A 17,891-nucleotide genomic window follows, 5' to 3' on the forward strand; every position below is an offset into this window, starting at 1 on the left:
GATTCTTGTAAATCAGGACAGTTCTACCCCACTACCACCACCTCTTTCCAGTTCTGGAACCAAGATCAAATTAAATCTGTCATTGTACCTAGAAAGAGTATATTAATCCTCTTACTCTCCCTATAACTTTCCAGATCAACCATTCTCCTTTTTGGAATATAAGCTCCTTGAGGGCAAAAACTGTCACCTTTGTTTTTATATTTTTAATCACAGTACCTGTCATATAGTATTTAATAAATTTATTTATCATTCACTTAGACATCATTTCTTTCAGATATTTCCACTTTTCAGAATCTTACCTCTAAAACTCTGTGATGTGATTACTTTTTTTGGTACATTGATTTTCATGTTCTGATTTTAGGAGAGTCAGGGGTAGATTTTATCACCATTTATTTTTATGCTTCCAGAATTTTCCACTTTCCTCATACTTATGCCCACAATCCTTCTGACTGATATCTTTCTTGAAGATTTACGTCTAAATTTACGTCACAAATCTTTTCCCTACAGGGATTCTATGAGAAGAGATCCTGGCCTGACTGCCCTAGGTTACTTTTAAGTACAGAGAAGGGGGGAGGAATGAAAAAAAAAAGCTAGAAATTGATTGTACTGATATTCTGAATAGAACTGTGAGCTCCAATTTGATGTGACTAATTAGCCACAGCTCTTCAAGAATTGGTGCAAATGTCACAGGGTTTATAATGTCAACATTTCATTTTCACAAAAAAAATTCAACTTGATGGCATAAAACCAGGAAAAGCTAATGGTCACAGCAGCCATCTAGCAAATTAGACAAAGGTCACTTAGTGTTTTAATGAACAGTACTGTTAATTAATGAGAAAACAACTAGAACATGGGCTTTTTGGCATTGTAGCATCTTGCAAAAATCAATCAATTTTGACTTAATGCCTCTTTAGGAAATACAAGAATAATATACCAAGACTAGTTTGAAATCTCTAGAGACTTAGAAAAGCTATTTCTAGGGTTTGTTAAAATGAGGACTTTTGTGTCTTTAATATTCAAAAGATGATAGGGTAATGACTGGATCATTGTTCTAAAAAGCAATGGATTTGAATTTTCATATATATATATATATATATATATATATATATGTAAATATATTTCTCATTGAATATTGGTTTATTCATTTCTGTGTCTTTTTTTCCTTATTTCTAAACCAAGGACAGGAAATCTGTTCTTTATGGCTTATTATAAAGGATTAATGAGGGAGCATATTTAGAAGTCTAATGTGGTATAGCCCAGAGAGCCCTGGAGTCAATATGAAAAGATCTCTATCAAGGCTACTTTCTAACCATGTAGATTTCATCCATTCATTCCCTTCTAATCTTCTGTTTCCTCACCTGTAACATGGGAGTAATAATGCATCTAATGCTCCTTACTTAAATAGAATTGTAATAATCAAATAGAAAAATGTACTTTAAAAATTTTAATTGTCAAGCAGGATGTGCATATCAATGTGGATGATAGCTATATTGTTGGTAGAATTTCAGTATTGATAGAAATGTGAATCACTAGACTTCTGAGAGGTACAGCAGGAGATTAGCAAAAATAACTCATAATGTTATTTTCTTTACATTATATCTTTCTTCTAAGGGGGCATTGAATCTTATTTTCTATCTTGAGAAAAGAGTGAATATTTCTTTATAGCAGAAACAAAGACTACGAAAGGACAACTGGGTGGCATAAACCTGGATCCAGAAAACTGTTGTCATCATTGTTGTTAGTTGTTTTCAGTCATGCCTGACTCTTCATGCTCTCAATTGGGGTTTTCTTGGCAAAGATCCTCGAGTGGCTTCCCCTTTCCTTCTCCAACGCATTTTACAGATGAGGAAACTAAGACAAATAGGGTTAAGCAACTTGCCCAGGGTCAGCCAGCTCTTAAGTCTCTAAGACCAGATTTGAATTCAGTAAGACTCTAAATACTGTTCTCTCTTCTATACCATGCTGATTTTTTCTAGATAATAATTAATAGCAAAGTAAAATGAAATACTACTCTCTAGTCTTTGTGTAATGAAATTTCTACTGTGAATTCCATAATCTCAAATTTTAGTCTTTTTTTCTTTTCTTTTTTTTTTTGCAAGGAAAATTGGGTTAAGTGGCTTGCCCAAGGCCACACAGCTAGGTAATTATTAAGTGTCTGAGACCGGATTTGAACCCAGGTACTCCTGACTCCAGGGTTGGTGCTTTATCCACTGAGCCACCTAGCTGCCCCTCAGATTTTAGTCTTTAAAAAAATGGTGTAACTAGCAGGTGTTGCCAGGATAAGTCACTTAACTTGTGTGAAACTGAGTTTCTTCAACTGTTTAAAAAAGAGGTGGAACGTAATGACTTCTAACCCTATGATCTTACGACCATATAAATAAAGATTCTCTAATATCATATATGTTCTCTAAGATCATGTATTACTAAACTTACTATGTCCACCATCTCTCATCATAACTCAAGATGTTTCCCTTTCATATCAGACTTGACTTTAGTTCCATATATTTATTCCCACTGATCACTATTTATGTTATTATTAGTGGTAGCAGTATTAGAAGCCCTTAGAATAGTAGTAGCAGTAGCACTAGTTAAAGTAGTTATAGTATTAGTAGTAATAGTAGTCAAAATTCTAAAAGACTTGAGATGGAAAATGACATTTATATCCAGAGAAGGAACAGTGTTTAGTGCATACCAAAGGTTGCTATCTTCAATTTTTTAAAGTTCTCATCTGTACTAAGCCATTTTTTCTCTCTAATATTTTTTCTTCCATTTGGATTTCACAACATGATCAATATGTATCTATATTTAGCATAGTTACATATGTAGAACCTATATTAGATTGATTTCTGTCAGAGAGAGGGAAGAGGGAAGAAAGGAAGGGAGAAAAATGTAAAACTCAAAACTTTGCCAAAAAAATTAATGAAAACTACTGTTGCAAGTAGTTGGAAAACAAATAAAATTTTTAGATTGAAAAGGAAATAATAGTAGTCAAAGTATTTAGTATTAGTGGTAATTGAAATAGTTATAATAATAGTAGTGGTAAAGTAATAGTAATTGAAGCAATTATCATAATAGTAGTAATAGTCACAGTAATTTGTTTTTTGAGGGGGTAGGTTTTTACAAGGCAATGGGGTTAAGTGACTTGCCCAAGGCCACACAGCTAGGTAATTATTCAGTGTCTGAGGTCAGATTTGAACTCAGGTCCTCCTGACTCCAGGGCCAGTGCTCTATCCACTGTGCCACCTAACTGTCCCACCAGGCTCTTTTTATAAAAATAGCAGTAGTTGTTGCAACAGTTGAAGTAGTTAGAGTAGTAGTAGATAATAGTAGTTGTAGTAGCAGTAGTAGTTGAAGTACACAGTAGTCATGGTAGTGATGATGATATTTGCCCTTCATTCTTGAAGAAAACCATGACATTAGGGAGATGATACCATGACATGCTCATAAATTGAATTTGATTTGGCGGGGGGGGGGGGGGGGGGGGGGGAGATGTGCTAAGTGACCAGCCTCACTTTCTCCTTCAGAGCCATCTGGGTCCAGTGGCCAGATAGGAATCAATATGCCTGGAGATGGCCCTGGATGTGAGGCAGTCAGGATTGAGTGACTTGTCCAAGGTCACACAGCTAGTAAGCATTGAGTGTCTGAGGCTGGATTTGAGCTCCCAAATCCAAGGTCAATGCTAGTAGTAGTAGTAATAGTAGTAGTAGTAGTAGTAGTAGTAGTAGTAGTAGTAGTAGTAGTAGTAGAAGTAGAAGTAGAAGTAGAAGTAGAAGTAGAAGTAGAAGTAGAAGTAGCAGCAGCATTTTTATTGTGCCTTAAGATTAGCCAAATATAATTCATACATTATCTCATTTGGTCATCACAATAACTCTGTGAGATTATTGTGCTAAGATTATCCTCAATTTTCAGATGAGGAAACTAAGACTGAGAGAGCTCAAGTGATTTGCCCAGGGCAACATAGGCAGTAAAGATCTGAGGCAGCATTTGAACTCAGGGTCTTTCTACCTGCCTCTACTGCCACTACCAAATAAGGAGGAAAGAACTGGAGTCACTCTGATTTTTTGTTTTGTTTTAAGAGTGCAATGAAATAGAAAAGAACCAATTTTGATCAACAAAGCACTTGTTCCCTAGCTAATCAGTACAAGATGTTAATCTTGACAGGGGAAAACTTCTACTTTCCAAATGTAATTTTGGCCTTTTATTCTATGGCAAGTCACTTAATGAACTATTTCAAGTTTATTTTTCCCTTGGGTTAACTCCCCACTCTTCCTAAATGACTCCAGTCACAAATCCATAATCATGATGTTATCATGCCTCACAGAGAAACAACAAGCTAACTTGCCAATCAAATTCTTGGGATTTGATGTCTCCACTCATACAGGAGATGTATAGTAGAAGTCCACATTTCTTTGGTCTGCTGTTTTGTAAAAACATAATTAAATTATAAAGAAAGAGGCCGAATTATGGTTTTATTGATATAGGGAACTCTCTGGTGAGAAATTTCTCTACCAGGGCAGGTTGGCACTTTCTCTGCAATGTAGAGTCATAGAGAGTTGACTAGAGCAAGAAGAGATTTATTTGCTCAGGATCACCCAGTCAGTATATGACAGTAGCAAGGCTTGAAGCCAGGCCTGTGCTAGCTCCTAGGTCAGCTTTCAATCTGCAGCACCATGCTGTCTCATTTAAAACTATAAAAAAGGAACAAAATTACTGTGTAAATGTTTGCTTCCCCATGAAGCAGGTCAGCCTCACAGGCTTAAGGATTCTCTCTCTCTCTCTCTCTCTCTCTCTCTCTCTCTCTCTCTCTCTCTCTCTGTCTCTCTCTCTCTCTCAAATAAAACTGTTTTCTACCTAATATATACACTTGAAATTATGTTCCTGGTTTCAAATTCAGACATTCTACATTATTAAGTAGCTAATATAAAACCAACTACTCCTCCATATGGATTGGACAGGATATGACAGTTATTCAGCATATATTTATATATATATATATATGTATATATATATATATACATATATATATATATATATGGAATTAGATCAGAACCCTAAAATGTAAAAAAGCTGAAAAAAGAATATTTTGCTGCCTGTTGTTGTTGCTCGGTCATTTCAGTCATGCCCAATTCTTTGTGACCCCATTTAGGATTTTTTTGACAATAATTTAATGTTTTCTTCTCCAAACTATCTGATGGATGTTTTGTCAGATAATCAAGGTTAAGTGATTTGCTCAGGGTCACATAGCTAGGACGTGTCTGAGGCTAGATTTTAATTTGGGTCTTCATGATTCTAGACTCAGTGGTCTTTCTACTGAGCCATCAGCTTTCACGTATGTACAAAAATCTTGTTTTGTTGTAGTTTGATTCAGAAAAAAGAAGAATTAAAAGCAGTATGATATAGTAGGAAAAGTCTTGGTGTGATGTAATAGAAAAAGTCAGTCTCAACATTATCATTAGTTTCCTTGAGACCTTGACTAAGTCATTGCCCCCACACTGGACCTGAGTTTGAGAAGTTTGGACTAGCTGACCTCCAAGGTTCAGTTAAAACTAAGAATTTCAAGTAACTGTATTTTTCAAGTTGTTCAAAAACCTGCTAGTTTGCTCCAAATGTGCCTACCACAAATATATTTTTATTTGTTCTTTTTAGGAGTTTGTGATGATTGTCGTCTTTGGTTTGGAGTTCATCATCCGTATCTGGTCAGCTGGTTGCTGCTGTCGCTATAGAGGATGGCAAGGAAGATTGCGATTTGCCAGAAAACCATTCTGTGTTATAGGTGAGCATCAAAGCAATGATACAGAGCAGCAACAAAAGAACCAAGTACCTTTCTGAGTCTGATACATGTGAAATTTTATACAATGCTTCAGGACTGATCTGAGCTAAGTATTGATTTCAACATTGTACCAACATTCCTCTTTACTATGATAAATGACGGAGTACTCTAACAGAGATTACCTGGGATGGGTGGATGTCTAACAGTCATAAAAATACCCATCAATGAGCACCATGGAAATATTGAGCTCAAATGATTTTCTTTCACTGACACAAAGGAACATGTTCATGATTGGCTAGCTTGCATGAATTTTTAAGGCTACACAGAGATAGAGAGAAGTTATCAATGTCTAGGTGAGCTTAAGTATTCATAAGTACTTTCATGAAGTCCCTCACCAACAAGCCTTGTCAGTGTGGAAACCCAAAATGTGATGACCTGTACCAGAAATCATAGTACATCATTCTATTGTTAAAGACCTTTGAGAAATAAGGAGCAGAGACTTAAGTGGCATCTCTAGGCAAAGATTTGGTTCAAAGTCTTCCCAGACCTTTGTTCTGGGGCTGCTCTCCCAACACTCACGCTGGCAGAGTTGTCCCCCTTAGGGCTCTTAGGTTATCCCCTAGAGAGCTAGAGGATGGGGATGGAGAGAAGGTCTTTCTATTACTATAGCCCACAAGCCCCCACCAGTGCGTCTCGAATATTGTTATTTAACATCAGTTAGCAAGACTTAATTAACTTTTAGTGTTTTCTGAACTCTGGGGACAAGAACCATGGATTTTCCCAGACTAAGCTGATACAAGCAGCTCTGAGCAAAATGTAATGACTTCTGCCTTCTACTTATTAACATAGGCAGATTCAAGAAATGCCTAGCAAAAGTATTATTTATCTTACCCTAGTTCTATTTCAGGGGCTCTTGGATGCACAGTGGATACAGTTCTGAGTTTGGAGTCAGGAAGATCCATCTTCCTGTGTTTAAATCTGGCCTCAGACACTAGCTGTGTGTCCCTGGGCAAGTCACTTAACCCTATTTGTCTCAGTTTTCTCATTTGTAAAAATGAGCTAGAGGAAAAAAACTTCAGTATCTTTGCCAAGAAAACCCAAAATGAGGTCACAAAGAGTCAGACACAACTGAAATGACATAACAACAACAGTTTTATTTCAGACTTCTTGAAGGTCTCTGTATAATGTGAGCAGAGTGCTTCCTCAATGTAAGCAGGCCAACACTGAATCTTTACCCAGCAAGGATGCTCTAAATCCTTTCTACTTGTATATCAGCATAAATTGGCATGTCAGATGATATTAATGATGATACAAATAGCCTTTTTAAGGATCATGGCTCCCACATTAACAATGAACATAGGACAAGTATCCTACCTCTGTATCATTTATCAATAACTGAGTTTTCCTTCATTCTCTCTGATCTTTCTCTATCTCAGTTTTTAAGGTTTTTGCAAGGCAAACGGGGTTAAGTGGCTTACCCAAGGCCATGCAGCTAAAGCAATTATTAAGTATCTGAAGCCAGATCTGAACTCAGGTACTCCTGACTCCAGGGCCAGTGCTCTATCCACTGTGCCACCTAGCCACCCTATCTCAATTTTTAAACTGAAGTTAAAACCAAAATGAACTGTGGAGACTACAATATTGTTTAGTTCTTCCATTATTACCATAGTTGATGCTTCCAGGTTGTTGTTTCTTTAGTATTAAGTATCAAAGGTCACTTGACCCCTGAATACAAGAATCTCATGACCACTAACACAGGCACATAATGAGATACCTCAAAGACCACCTAGTTCAATGTCCTAATCTTACTGATAAAAGGAGAAAAAGGAACAAGAATTTACAAGTGCCAAATACTGTGCTAATGAGATAGTTACAAATATCTCATTTTTTCATTACAACATTCTGGTGAAGTAGGTGCTTTTATTATCCAAATTTTACAGTTGAGGAAACTGAGGCAAACAGAAGTTAAATGACTTGTCTAGCATCACACAACTAACAAGCATCAGAGGCTAGATTTTCACTCAGGACTTCTTTACTCCAGACACAGCACTCCATTTGCTGTGCCACCTACCTGGCTGCAATGAGTAAAATCAGGCCCAGTGGAAATTAAATGACATGCCCAAGATCATGCAGGTGGTGTTGATCAGATGGTATTTTCAGGCGTACATCTCTCACTAACTTGTGACTTTCTAGTCCTAATCATGAAATTGTGCCTTAAAATCTCCAGAACACTATAGTACAATCTACCACTTGAGATGCTCCTCGGGTAACTGCACAACAGAGGAATACTCACACTGCTATATAGAGGAACTAGATTGCTTTGTCACCCAGAAATCATTCTTGGCTTTCTCTCTCTCTCCATCCTGATGATACATTCAGTTCTATGGGAAGATAGCCTGCAGAACACTGGGCTAGGTTTGCTCTTAGAAGCTGACTCCAGGAAATTCCAGAGAATGAGAGTTCTTGCCAAGGGTATCTGAGGCAGAATCTGAACTCGGGTTTTCCTGATAGCAAGACTATTATTCCATGTCACCATCACTGATTTATAACTGCTATTGATTTGTGGAAGACCAGAGACATCAACAGTTATATCTTGACTTACGTGTGAATTGGGATGAAGCAAGACTGGAAGGGACATCAGAGGTCATCTACCAACCTCCTCATTTCATAGATGAGGATGCTAAGACCAAGACAAGGAAAGTAATTAGCCCAAAGTCACATAGGTAGGAAGGAGCCAAGCTAGGATCCCAACCTAGTTTTTCTAATTACAATTCCAATATTCTTCCCAAAAAAGTCATGAAACTATCCCCAAATTAAATCATGTTTAAATTTATTTTATACAGTGTATCATATATAAAATAATATAATTTATTAAAGACAAAATTTAAATAATATTATAAGAAGTGCCTTAATCATTAACAATAAAAATAGCTCACATTTCTTTAGAAATCCTTTAATAATTACAAATTATTTTCCCCATAGTATCTCTGTAAGGCAAAGTTAATCAATTCCATTTTATAGAAGATAAACATGGAAGACTTTATTATGATTAAACAGCATGGTATATTGGTAGTCTGGAAACCGTGTTCACATCCTAGCAAGATCTAACCCCCTCGGTGAACATAAACAACTCATTTCTTATTTCAGAACCTCACTCTATAAAATAAAATGGGTTGGCCTAAGAGGTCTCTAAGATACCTTATAGTGCTAACAATCTGTGATTTATTTGAAATGACCATTTCTTTTCATTATCTGAATGCTTTGATGTACAAGTACAGGCTTTTTTCCCCCATAGAATGTTTTATTGAGTTGAGTCTTTCATGTCAAGATTCAGCATTATTTTTTCAAACTTGGGGTGGGGGGGAGATAAAATTCAAAGTGAATTATAAATTACCACAGTCCTCAGATGCCTCTCTGGGTTGGATCCAAGCTATTACTATTTATTTGTCCAAATATCTCTTCTCTGGGAAGATGCAATTCCTTTCTGTTGTCAGAGTTGTTATGCTATTTTACAGGTAACCAGGTGGGTATGGGAATTCTTGATTTACAGGAGTAGCCCACCCAGAAACATGTAACTGAAGAGTCTTGATTTTACTCAGACTTTTTTCTTTCACTCTCTACATTCTCAGCCAGCATAAGCTGCATCACAGGGCATGGTAACCTGATCCCAGACTGCCTCACAAAAAAAAAGTACTTCATATTCCCAGGAGACCAAGACTAACCAATCCAGATAAGAAATGGACAGCCAAAATTCACTCAACTTTTACTGTATGAGAAAGGTTTTGTGGATGATTATAGGCATCTCCCACTCCAGATTTTAAAACCAATTTAAAATTGGTTTCTCTCCAATACCAAGGGTTGGGGCAGCATTTGTTCTGGCATGGGAGCTAAAAAGAAAATTCCATCTATAGGAGCCTGCTGCCTTTTGATAACTGCTTTTAGTCTGGGAAGCATCAGCTGCCCTTAGTCCTTGAATCCCCTCTCATCCTGCCTCAGATACCAATGTTTCTTTAAAAAAAAAAAAAGACTGCAAAACAGCATCCCATTCTCTTTGATCCATCCCTCCTATTAGAATCCTGTATGAGTTGATACATACTTCACAATTTGTGTCATTTTATGCAGAGATAGCTGCAATTTGAGAATATTTTCTTGTCTTTTCTTTCACTCAGGTTGTTTTATGCCTGCTAAATTAATTTCTTTGCAAAAGGAGTTCATGTCATCAAAACGAAGGCCAGTGATAAATGATTCAGGGGACAGAACTGACATTTGAGTTTGGGATAACTGTTACTTCCACTTATGTTGAATGTATTTGTTATGATTTCATCAAATAAGATGATATTTGTAAAATATTTTTAACAGTTTCTGGTATAGTAGATCCTATATTAACACTTATTTCCTACCACACTCATCTGGAGTCTAACTAAATCTGTGTAATAATGAGCTATGTTATAATGGAATAATTGTATAAATGTAATAATTGGGTATGACCTGTCATGAAAGGAATTTGATTAAAGTAATAAAGTAGCTAGGTGGCACAGTGTATAAAATCATGAAACTTCATCTTCCTGAATTTAAACCTGGCCTCAGACAGTCACTAATTCTGTGACCCTGTGCAAGTTACTTAACCAATTTGACTCAGTTTCCTCATTTATAAAATGGACTGGGGAAGGAAATGGCAAATCATTCCAGTATCTTTGCAAAGAAAATCCCAAATGGAGTCACAAAGAGTTAAACATGACTGAAACGACTAAAATAAAAATAAATAAATATTTCTGTTGTTCATTATCAAAGAGGGTCAGTGACATCAAAAGGATGATGTCTTTTCTTGCAAGTCAATTCATGGAGCCACAATCCATTTAAGTGAGGTAGGGTTGTACAAAGCCTCATTATCAGACTAGCAATGGCCTCAAATTCTGTGGGAGATCCTGAACTTTTAAAGTTAAGGTCTTTCCCAGGTCTCAGTTTGTTTGAGATGACACCCATTCAGAAATTAAAGGTTAGGCAATAATTGAGGCAAAAGATGACCTAGTTTGACTTCACAAAAGCATAAATCTGGGAGAAGACCCTCAGAATTTCTAACCAGAACAGAAACAATTGCTATTTGTACTCACTCTGAGCCATCAAAACCCAAGTCGTTGTGACTCTGAAGTCTCAGCTTTCTATTCTCCACACCATTCTGAATCTCAAATAGAACCTTGTCATTTATTAAAAATAGGTTCTTATTTGTCTAAGGGCAGCATAGCTCTGAGTCTAATCAGAGGTAGGAGAATGGAATAGATGACTTCTCATTGGGCCCTGGGATTCTGTGATTTGATATCCAAGTCAAATGTCCTCCTTGAATTCCCCTTGGAAATCTATCAACTATTCCCAAAAGGAGAGCATCCAGAAGATTGTTGTGACCTAGGCAATAGTTCATGAGAACATACATAAAAACTGCTACCTTTGACACAGTGGATACAGCCATTGACCATTGGCCCATCTTTTCAAATAATCACAGCTAACTAGAGCTAATGAAGGAACTAGTAATCTGTTTACCTTATTAAGTCCCAGAATTATTATTTTACAGTTTTATGCTGCAGTTTGGTATTTGTTCGGTTTTTGTTTGTTGTTGTATTAGTCAAGGGCCAAATCTCTATATTTTTGTGTTTCAAAAAACATCTTTTAGCCATGTTTAAATTGAGGGAAGACATCTATGTTCTTTCTTAAAACTAAGAGTTTCTTTCACATCTCTATTGATTTTTAACTCCCTTTGTGCTTGGGGAGGGAGTCACTTTAAACCTGTCTTCAATAAAAGAACCTAGTTTGTTCAGTGCACATCCCTCCCAGCACGGTAGTAATGATATTTTCACAGCTTTGGGTATTGATCATTATACTCCTGGTTGACAGAATGTTCTTGGTTTAGCACTTAATAATTACTACCATATTGTCCTTAATTTACCTGGACTGTCTATCTTCCCTGTCTAACATTTGGTGATTACCTTTGCAGTTTGACACAGATTATTCAGACTAGTAGTCAAAGTGGTAAAAATGTTCAAATTTTCTTATGAAAGTGATTTCATAGTCCTTGTTCTTTCTAGTTTTCATTAATGACCTTCCAGTGAATAGCAAATAGTACCAAAGACTGGTACTTAGATTATTTTAATGAGCCCAATCTGTCAGAAATTCTGACATTATTTCTAGCATTGACTCCTTGGGTCCTTTGGTGTCTTCTAAAGAAAGCTGTTTGTGCATCTTTTTTCCAGTCTTGCAGTATGTTCCCCAAGAATCATAAGACATCAGTCTGGTATTCATTAATCTATACTTAGAATTATACACACCCACCCACCTACATACAGACATAACATATATATGGACTGTATATGTATGTGTGTGTGTGTGTGTGTGTGTGTGTGTGTGTGTGTGTGTGTATCCTTTCCTGTTTTAAAAGCTTTTTTTTTGCAAGGCAAATGGTGTTAAGTGGCTTGCCCAAGGCCACACAGCTAGGTAATTATTAAGTGTCTGAGACCAGATTTGAACCCAGGTACTCCTGACTCCAAGGCCGATGCTTTATCCACTATGCCACCTAGCCGCCCCCTTTTTTTTCCTGAAATTCAATCTTATTTAACTTTTTTTTTTGCAAGGCTTAAGGGTGAAGCTGCTTGCCCAAGGCCACACAGCTAGGTAATTATTAAGTGTCTGAAGCCGGATTTGAACTCAGGTCCTCCTGACTCCAGGGCCAGTGTTCTATCCACTGTGCCACCTGGCTGCCCCTTAAAAGCTTTTTAAAAAGCTGATTAGGATCCCTGATTAGGAGTGGAGGGGTAAATCAAGAGATAATTTCTCTCTCAAATATATTCTTCTGAAGCCCAATATCAGGTCTTCAAGAAAATGTCAATGACTGTTATATTTAGGAAAAATCATAAACCAGACTTTTAGCTTTACCAAAACCAGAGTAAAGTGGCTAGTTGTATTCTAATTGCCTGTACCCCTCTACCAGTCTGGATTCATCATTGTGAGTTTATCTTAATACGAAATTAGCAGCCCAGGATTTCAAAAGGTGGATCAACTGTTCCTCACCACCACCATTTTTAAGTTGATACATATGCATATCCCTCCTTCTGTCTTTGGTTCTAAAGCATTTTGTGAAAGAATTATATTATTTTTCCAATCCCTAATTTGCCTCCTCCACACAGCTCTTATTTAGATTTTCATTCATTTCTTCTCTGGCATAGTTCTAGCTCACATTTTCCGTTAATTCAATATGTTCAATGTTTTTAAAAAATTATATAGGCTTATTTCTACAGGTTTGTCCAAATTGATCACTTGAAGTTGAGCCCTAATTATCACATGAAGAACAGAATGTTTTTTTTAATTTTTATTAAAGATATTATTTGAGTTTTACAGTTTTCCCCCAATCTTGCTTCCCTCCCCCCACCCCCACCCCACAGAGAGCACTCTGTCAGTCTATACTTTGTTTCCATGTTGTACCTCGATCCAAATTGGGTGTGATGAGAGAGAAATCATATCCTTAAAGAGAACAGAATTCTCAGAGGTTACCAGATCAAACCATAAGACATCTGGGGTTTTTTTTCCGAATTAAAGGGAATAGTCCTTGTACTTTGTTCAAACTCCACAGCTCCCTATCTGGATACAGATGGCACTCTCCTTTGCAGACAGCCAAAAATTGTTCCCAATTGTTGTGCTGATGGAATGAGCAAGTCCTTCAAGGTTGAACATCACTCCCATGTTGCTGTTAGGGTGTACAGTGTTTTTCTGGTTCTGCTCATCTCACTCAGCATCAGAAGAACAGAATGTTTTATCAGAGTCACAGAATCTGAATTTAGAAGGCCATCTTGTCTAACCCATGCCTAAAAGGAATTCCTATTTTAATAGATCTGACTGACCTGTTTGAAGACCTCTAGTGAAGAAGACTCCACTACCACCTAAGGTAGCCCACATTCCACTTTTGGCTCTATTTATCAACATGTTCTTCCTAAATCTAACTCTCAGTCCTAACATGTCCAGTTCTTTTAGACTCTTCTTGTTGTCCAGTCTTTTTTCTATCTTGTCTGACTCTTCATGACCCCATTTGGGGTTTTCTTGGCAAAGATCCTGGAGTCATTTACCATTTCTTCTCCAGTTCATTTTACAGATGAGGAAACTGAGGAAAACAGGGTTAAGTGATTTGCCCAGGGTCACACAACTGATAAGTATTAGAGACAGATTTTTAACTCAAGATGATGAGACTTCCTGACTCCAGACCTGGCACTCTATCCAATGGACACCCAGCTTCCCATTCACTCTATCAACCTTGTTACCCTCAACTGAACATTCTCTAGTTTATCAATGTCTTTCTTAAACTGTGACACCCAAAACTGAGCACAACATTTCAGACGTGGTCTGACAAGGATAGAGGGCAGAGTAACTACTGACTCTTTAATTCCTGAAAGCTAAGCCTACTTCACTGCAAACCAAGATGGTATTTGTTTTCTATTTCAGTCAAAGGAACCATATCAAAAAGAAAAAAAAAATCATGGAACAGAAGAGACATAACCATGATGAATTAACCAAACCATTAGCCTACTTGGATAGTCAGGAAATGCTGCATTCTCAGTTAGTTTTGTGACTTTTGATTTAAATAAAATGACGAGAAGGAAATATTCAGGGATTCTTTGGCAATTCTCTTTAAGAAAGAACAAGAACAAGTCTGAAATTTGCAGACAAAATGCTGGATATGTATTTTTGCAACCATAAAAATAACAGAATCAATTGGCCATTTGCTGCCATCTGCCTTGAAAAGAAAATCGGGGAAAAAAAGGCAATAACCCAACTTGTAGTTGCTTTGCAGTTCCCATCTATACTTGAAGCTTCCAAAACTGAGTACTCCCAAAATGCAGAGCAATAACCCAAAAATGAGTTCCTGTGGGCTCCTCATACCTCCTCGGATGGGATCCAGAACAGTCCTGCTTTATACCAAATTTCACCCCATAATGAGCACTGCTACCTGGCTTCCAGTGTATTTCCTAATTGGACAGATTGCCCAGAGCAAGACAACTTCTCCTTGGGAATACTATGGAATGCTTATTAGTTCTTAAAGGACACTCAGATGCCCTTTTAGGAAATCATTACTCTAGTGCACCAAATTTGAACTCAAGGAATAACCTGATCCCCTGGCATAATCTGGGAGAATTTATAGAATGCTTTACTTCTAGCAAAATGTTCAGTTGCTTTTGAAAACTTAAAGCCACAAGAATTTACCTGATTTTGCTGATATAAATTTCAATTTTTTTAAGAATATGCTATATTATGTATATTACATTTTACAAAAAAATGTATTTAGGTTTAAGAAATTAGGTGGAATAATTACATATCAATTCGTCCTTAAATATTAATAAAAGAAACCACATGCTGGAATAGCAAAAATGTTGGATTAAAAATTAGGAAACTTGAATCTGAATCCAAGTTCCTCTACTAACTAGCTATGAGTGTGTCAAATCAATTAAACTGTCAGTGCCTGTTCCCTCATCCATAATATGAGGAAGCTGGATTGGATATTTTCAGAGGTTGCCTCTAGTTATGAACTCTATTACCATCAATTATTAGAAAAGGCTACAAAATAAACATGAAAAATGCAAAACATAGTTAATATGAGTGAACAAAAATCATTCAGAATGAAAAAGATGTGTTTTCTCATCCAGATACTGGCTTCTGAAACCTTGTTTTAAAGTCATTTTTTCTAAATGTCTTTGCATTGCCACTATCACAGACAAATTGCTTCATTTCTCTAAATTTTGGTTTTCTTATTGGTAAAAACTGCGAAATTGGAAATTATTTCTAAGACTCTTTTCAATAATAAAATTGATTCTGATTTCATTCCTCCAACAAACATTTATTTATTCATTCAGTCTCAACCAAAGATCTATCTTCCAAAGAAAGCCTTCCTCAACCCCTCTTAATTCTAATGCTTTCCCCTCTGTTATTACATAGCTTGCTCTGTATGTCTTTCTTTTATGTTGTCTTACCCATTAGACTGCAAGATTTTAGAGCGCAGGGACTTTTTGCCTCTTTTGTATCTTCAATACATAATATCTTAATAAATGTTTGTTGACTGAGTGATGATTTGAATAGTTCTAGTTGTTTGAGGAACATCTTCCAATTGGAGTTTACAATCCTATAAAGGGATTATGCATGTACAAACAATTATTTTGTTTGCTTTTTTTAGTTATTTTTCAATCACATTTGACTCACTGATCCTTTTGGGGGAATTTTGGCAAAGATATTGGATTGATTTGCCATTTCCTTCTCCAGTTCATTTTACAGATGAGGAGACTGAGGCAAACGGACTTAAGTGATTTGCCCAGGATCACACAGCTATTAAGTGTCTGAGACCAAATTTGAACCCTTTCTTATCTTCCTGACTCCAGACTTAGAACTCTATTCACTATGCCACTTAAGATATATCACCAAATAATAACTGATAAGTACATGAAAGATTAGCAAAGCATCTACTTCTCTTTGATAGAGTAACTCATTAATTCATCCAATTTACAACTGTTTATTAACTACCTGACAAGTTCTGGGGTGAGGAGGCAGCAGGTAAGGTATAACTGAAAAATGTTGACCCCTCACAATGAGATGTCTCACCTGCTCCCCCACCCCACCCCACCCCCACTCCACATACTTTTGACTGCCTCAGATGTTGTGTTCATCTCCAAGGGCAAAACAAAGACAACTTAGAAATAACCAAAGCTTCTCATGAAACCCACAATTAAGTAGCAGGGATATGATATATACAAAAATAAATACTAACACATTACAGATACAATGATTCCATCCACATCACATGGCTTAAGGATACTCCACTATCACCCCCCACCTATACCCCATCCCTGTTGATATGGAAAATTTATATAAATTTTTTGACTCTCCTTCCTACCAGGGAAGTCTGAATTTTTTCTTTTTCTTTTATGGGTACCTTATGGTAAAATTTGAGTTAAGGATTTGGTCACAGGTTATATGTAGTCAGTGTTAAGTAAAAATACTTTTTCTGTGTTGTCTGCTGGCCTTTGTGCATCATCCTGTGGCTTCCACAAGACTCCCCCAAATTTCCCATTTTATTTCTTACATCAACCCACAATATATCTAAACTGCAATGGGGAAAATGAGATATGGAAGAGATAGATGAATACATACACCACATAAGAAATATGTAATGTCTGAAGAAAGGCCATGGTAAATGCTCAATAAATGGTTGTTGACTAACTGATTTCTAACTGGAATGAGCAGGCTAGGTGCTGATCTATAGAATTTTTAATAGTAAGATAGATGGGGGCAGATAGGTGGCACAATGGATAAAGCACCAGCTTGGAGTCAGGAGGACCTAAGTTCAAATTTAGCCTCAGACACTTAATAATTACCTAATTGTGACCTTGGGCAAGTGGCTTAACCCCATTGCCTTGCAAAAATTAAAAAAAAAAAGTAAGCTAGATCTATATATGGTAGTACAGTCACTAGATTCTCATAAGTATTTCTCAGTGAATATTTTCCATACAGATAACTGAAAGTGACAGCGAATTTAAATCCAATTGATCTTTAATTTATTCCTGATTTAGAAGTTCATATAAGGCACTGCATGTACTCCACTTGGATACTGTCTTCATCCTAAATAGGCTGACTGATGGAGCCTGTGCTTGTTAGATCTTGGCAAAAGGTCAACGTGCACAGAACCACCACCTAAACCTGTTATTCAGGAATGTCTGTGATTCATCTTGCCCATCTTTCTGGTATTCATAAAAATGTCGGACTCCATCAGCCTTTCCCCATTACATTTGGCCATTTGAATTTTCACATCTCTTGTGTTGACCCTTTCTCTCCATTTGACTACTCCCTTAATTCAGACCTTCATCGCTGTTTGACAGATTATTTCAACAACTTCATTCGAGGCTCTCCACACTCCAGGACATCCTTTCTATATGCTATAGCTAAGGTGTATCATTTTCCTTAAATGTAAATCTAACCAGGTGATGCCCCTGTTTGACCAGCTTCAGTGGTTTCCTATTGCCGCTAGGATATATATAAATTCTTCTGTTTAGCACAACTTGATTTCAACCTATGTTTCCAACTTCAATAGACATTATTCCTC

The 17,891-nt window shown here is 36.8% G+C and overlaps 1 protein-coding gene across 1 annotated transcript in view; it reads left to right on the plus strand.

Moving 5' to 3' along the window:
- Window positions 1-17,891, plus strand: part of KCNQ5 (potassium voltage-gated channel subfamily Q member 5) — a 664,755-nt gene that overhangs the window by 477,897 nt on the left and 168,967 nt on the right. Inside the window, exon 3 of the mRNA XM_074237322.1 lies at window positions 5,647-5,773. Within this exon, the coding sequence (XP_074093423.1) occupies window positions 5,647-5,773 (127 nt within the window). The remainder of the gene's footprint in view (window positions 1-5,646; window positions 5,774-17,891) is intronic.

This window comes from Macrotis lagotis, chromosome 5 (genome assembly GCF_037893015.1).
Source record: "Macrotis lagotis isolate mMagLag1 chromosome 5, bilby.v1.9.chrom.fasta, whole genome shotgun sequence".
NCBI lineage: Eukaryota > Metazoa > Chordata > Mammalia > Peramelemorphia > Peramelidae > Macrotis > Macrotis lagotis.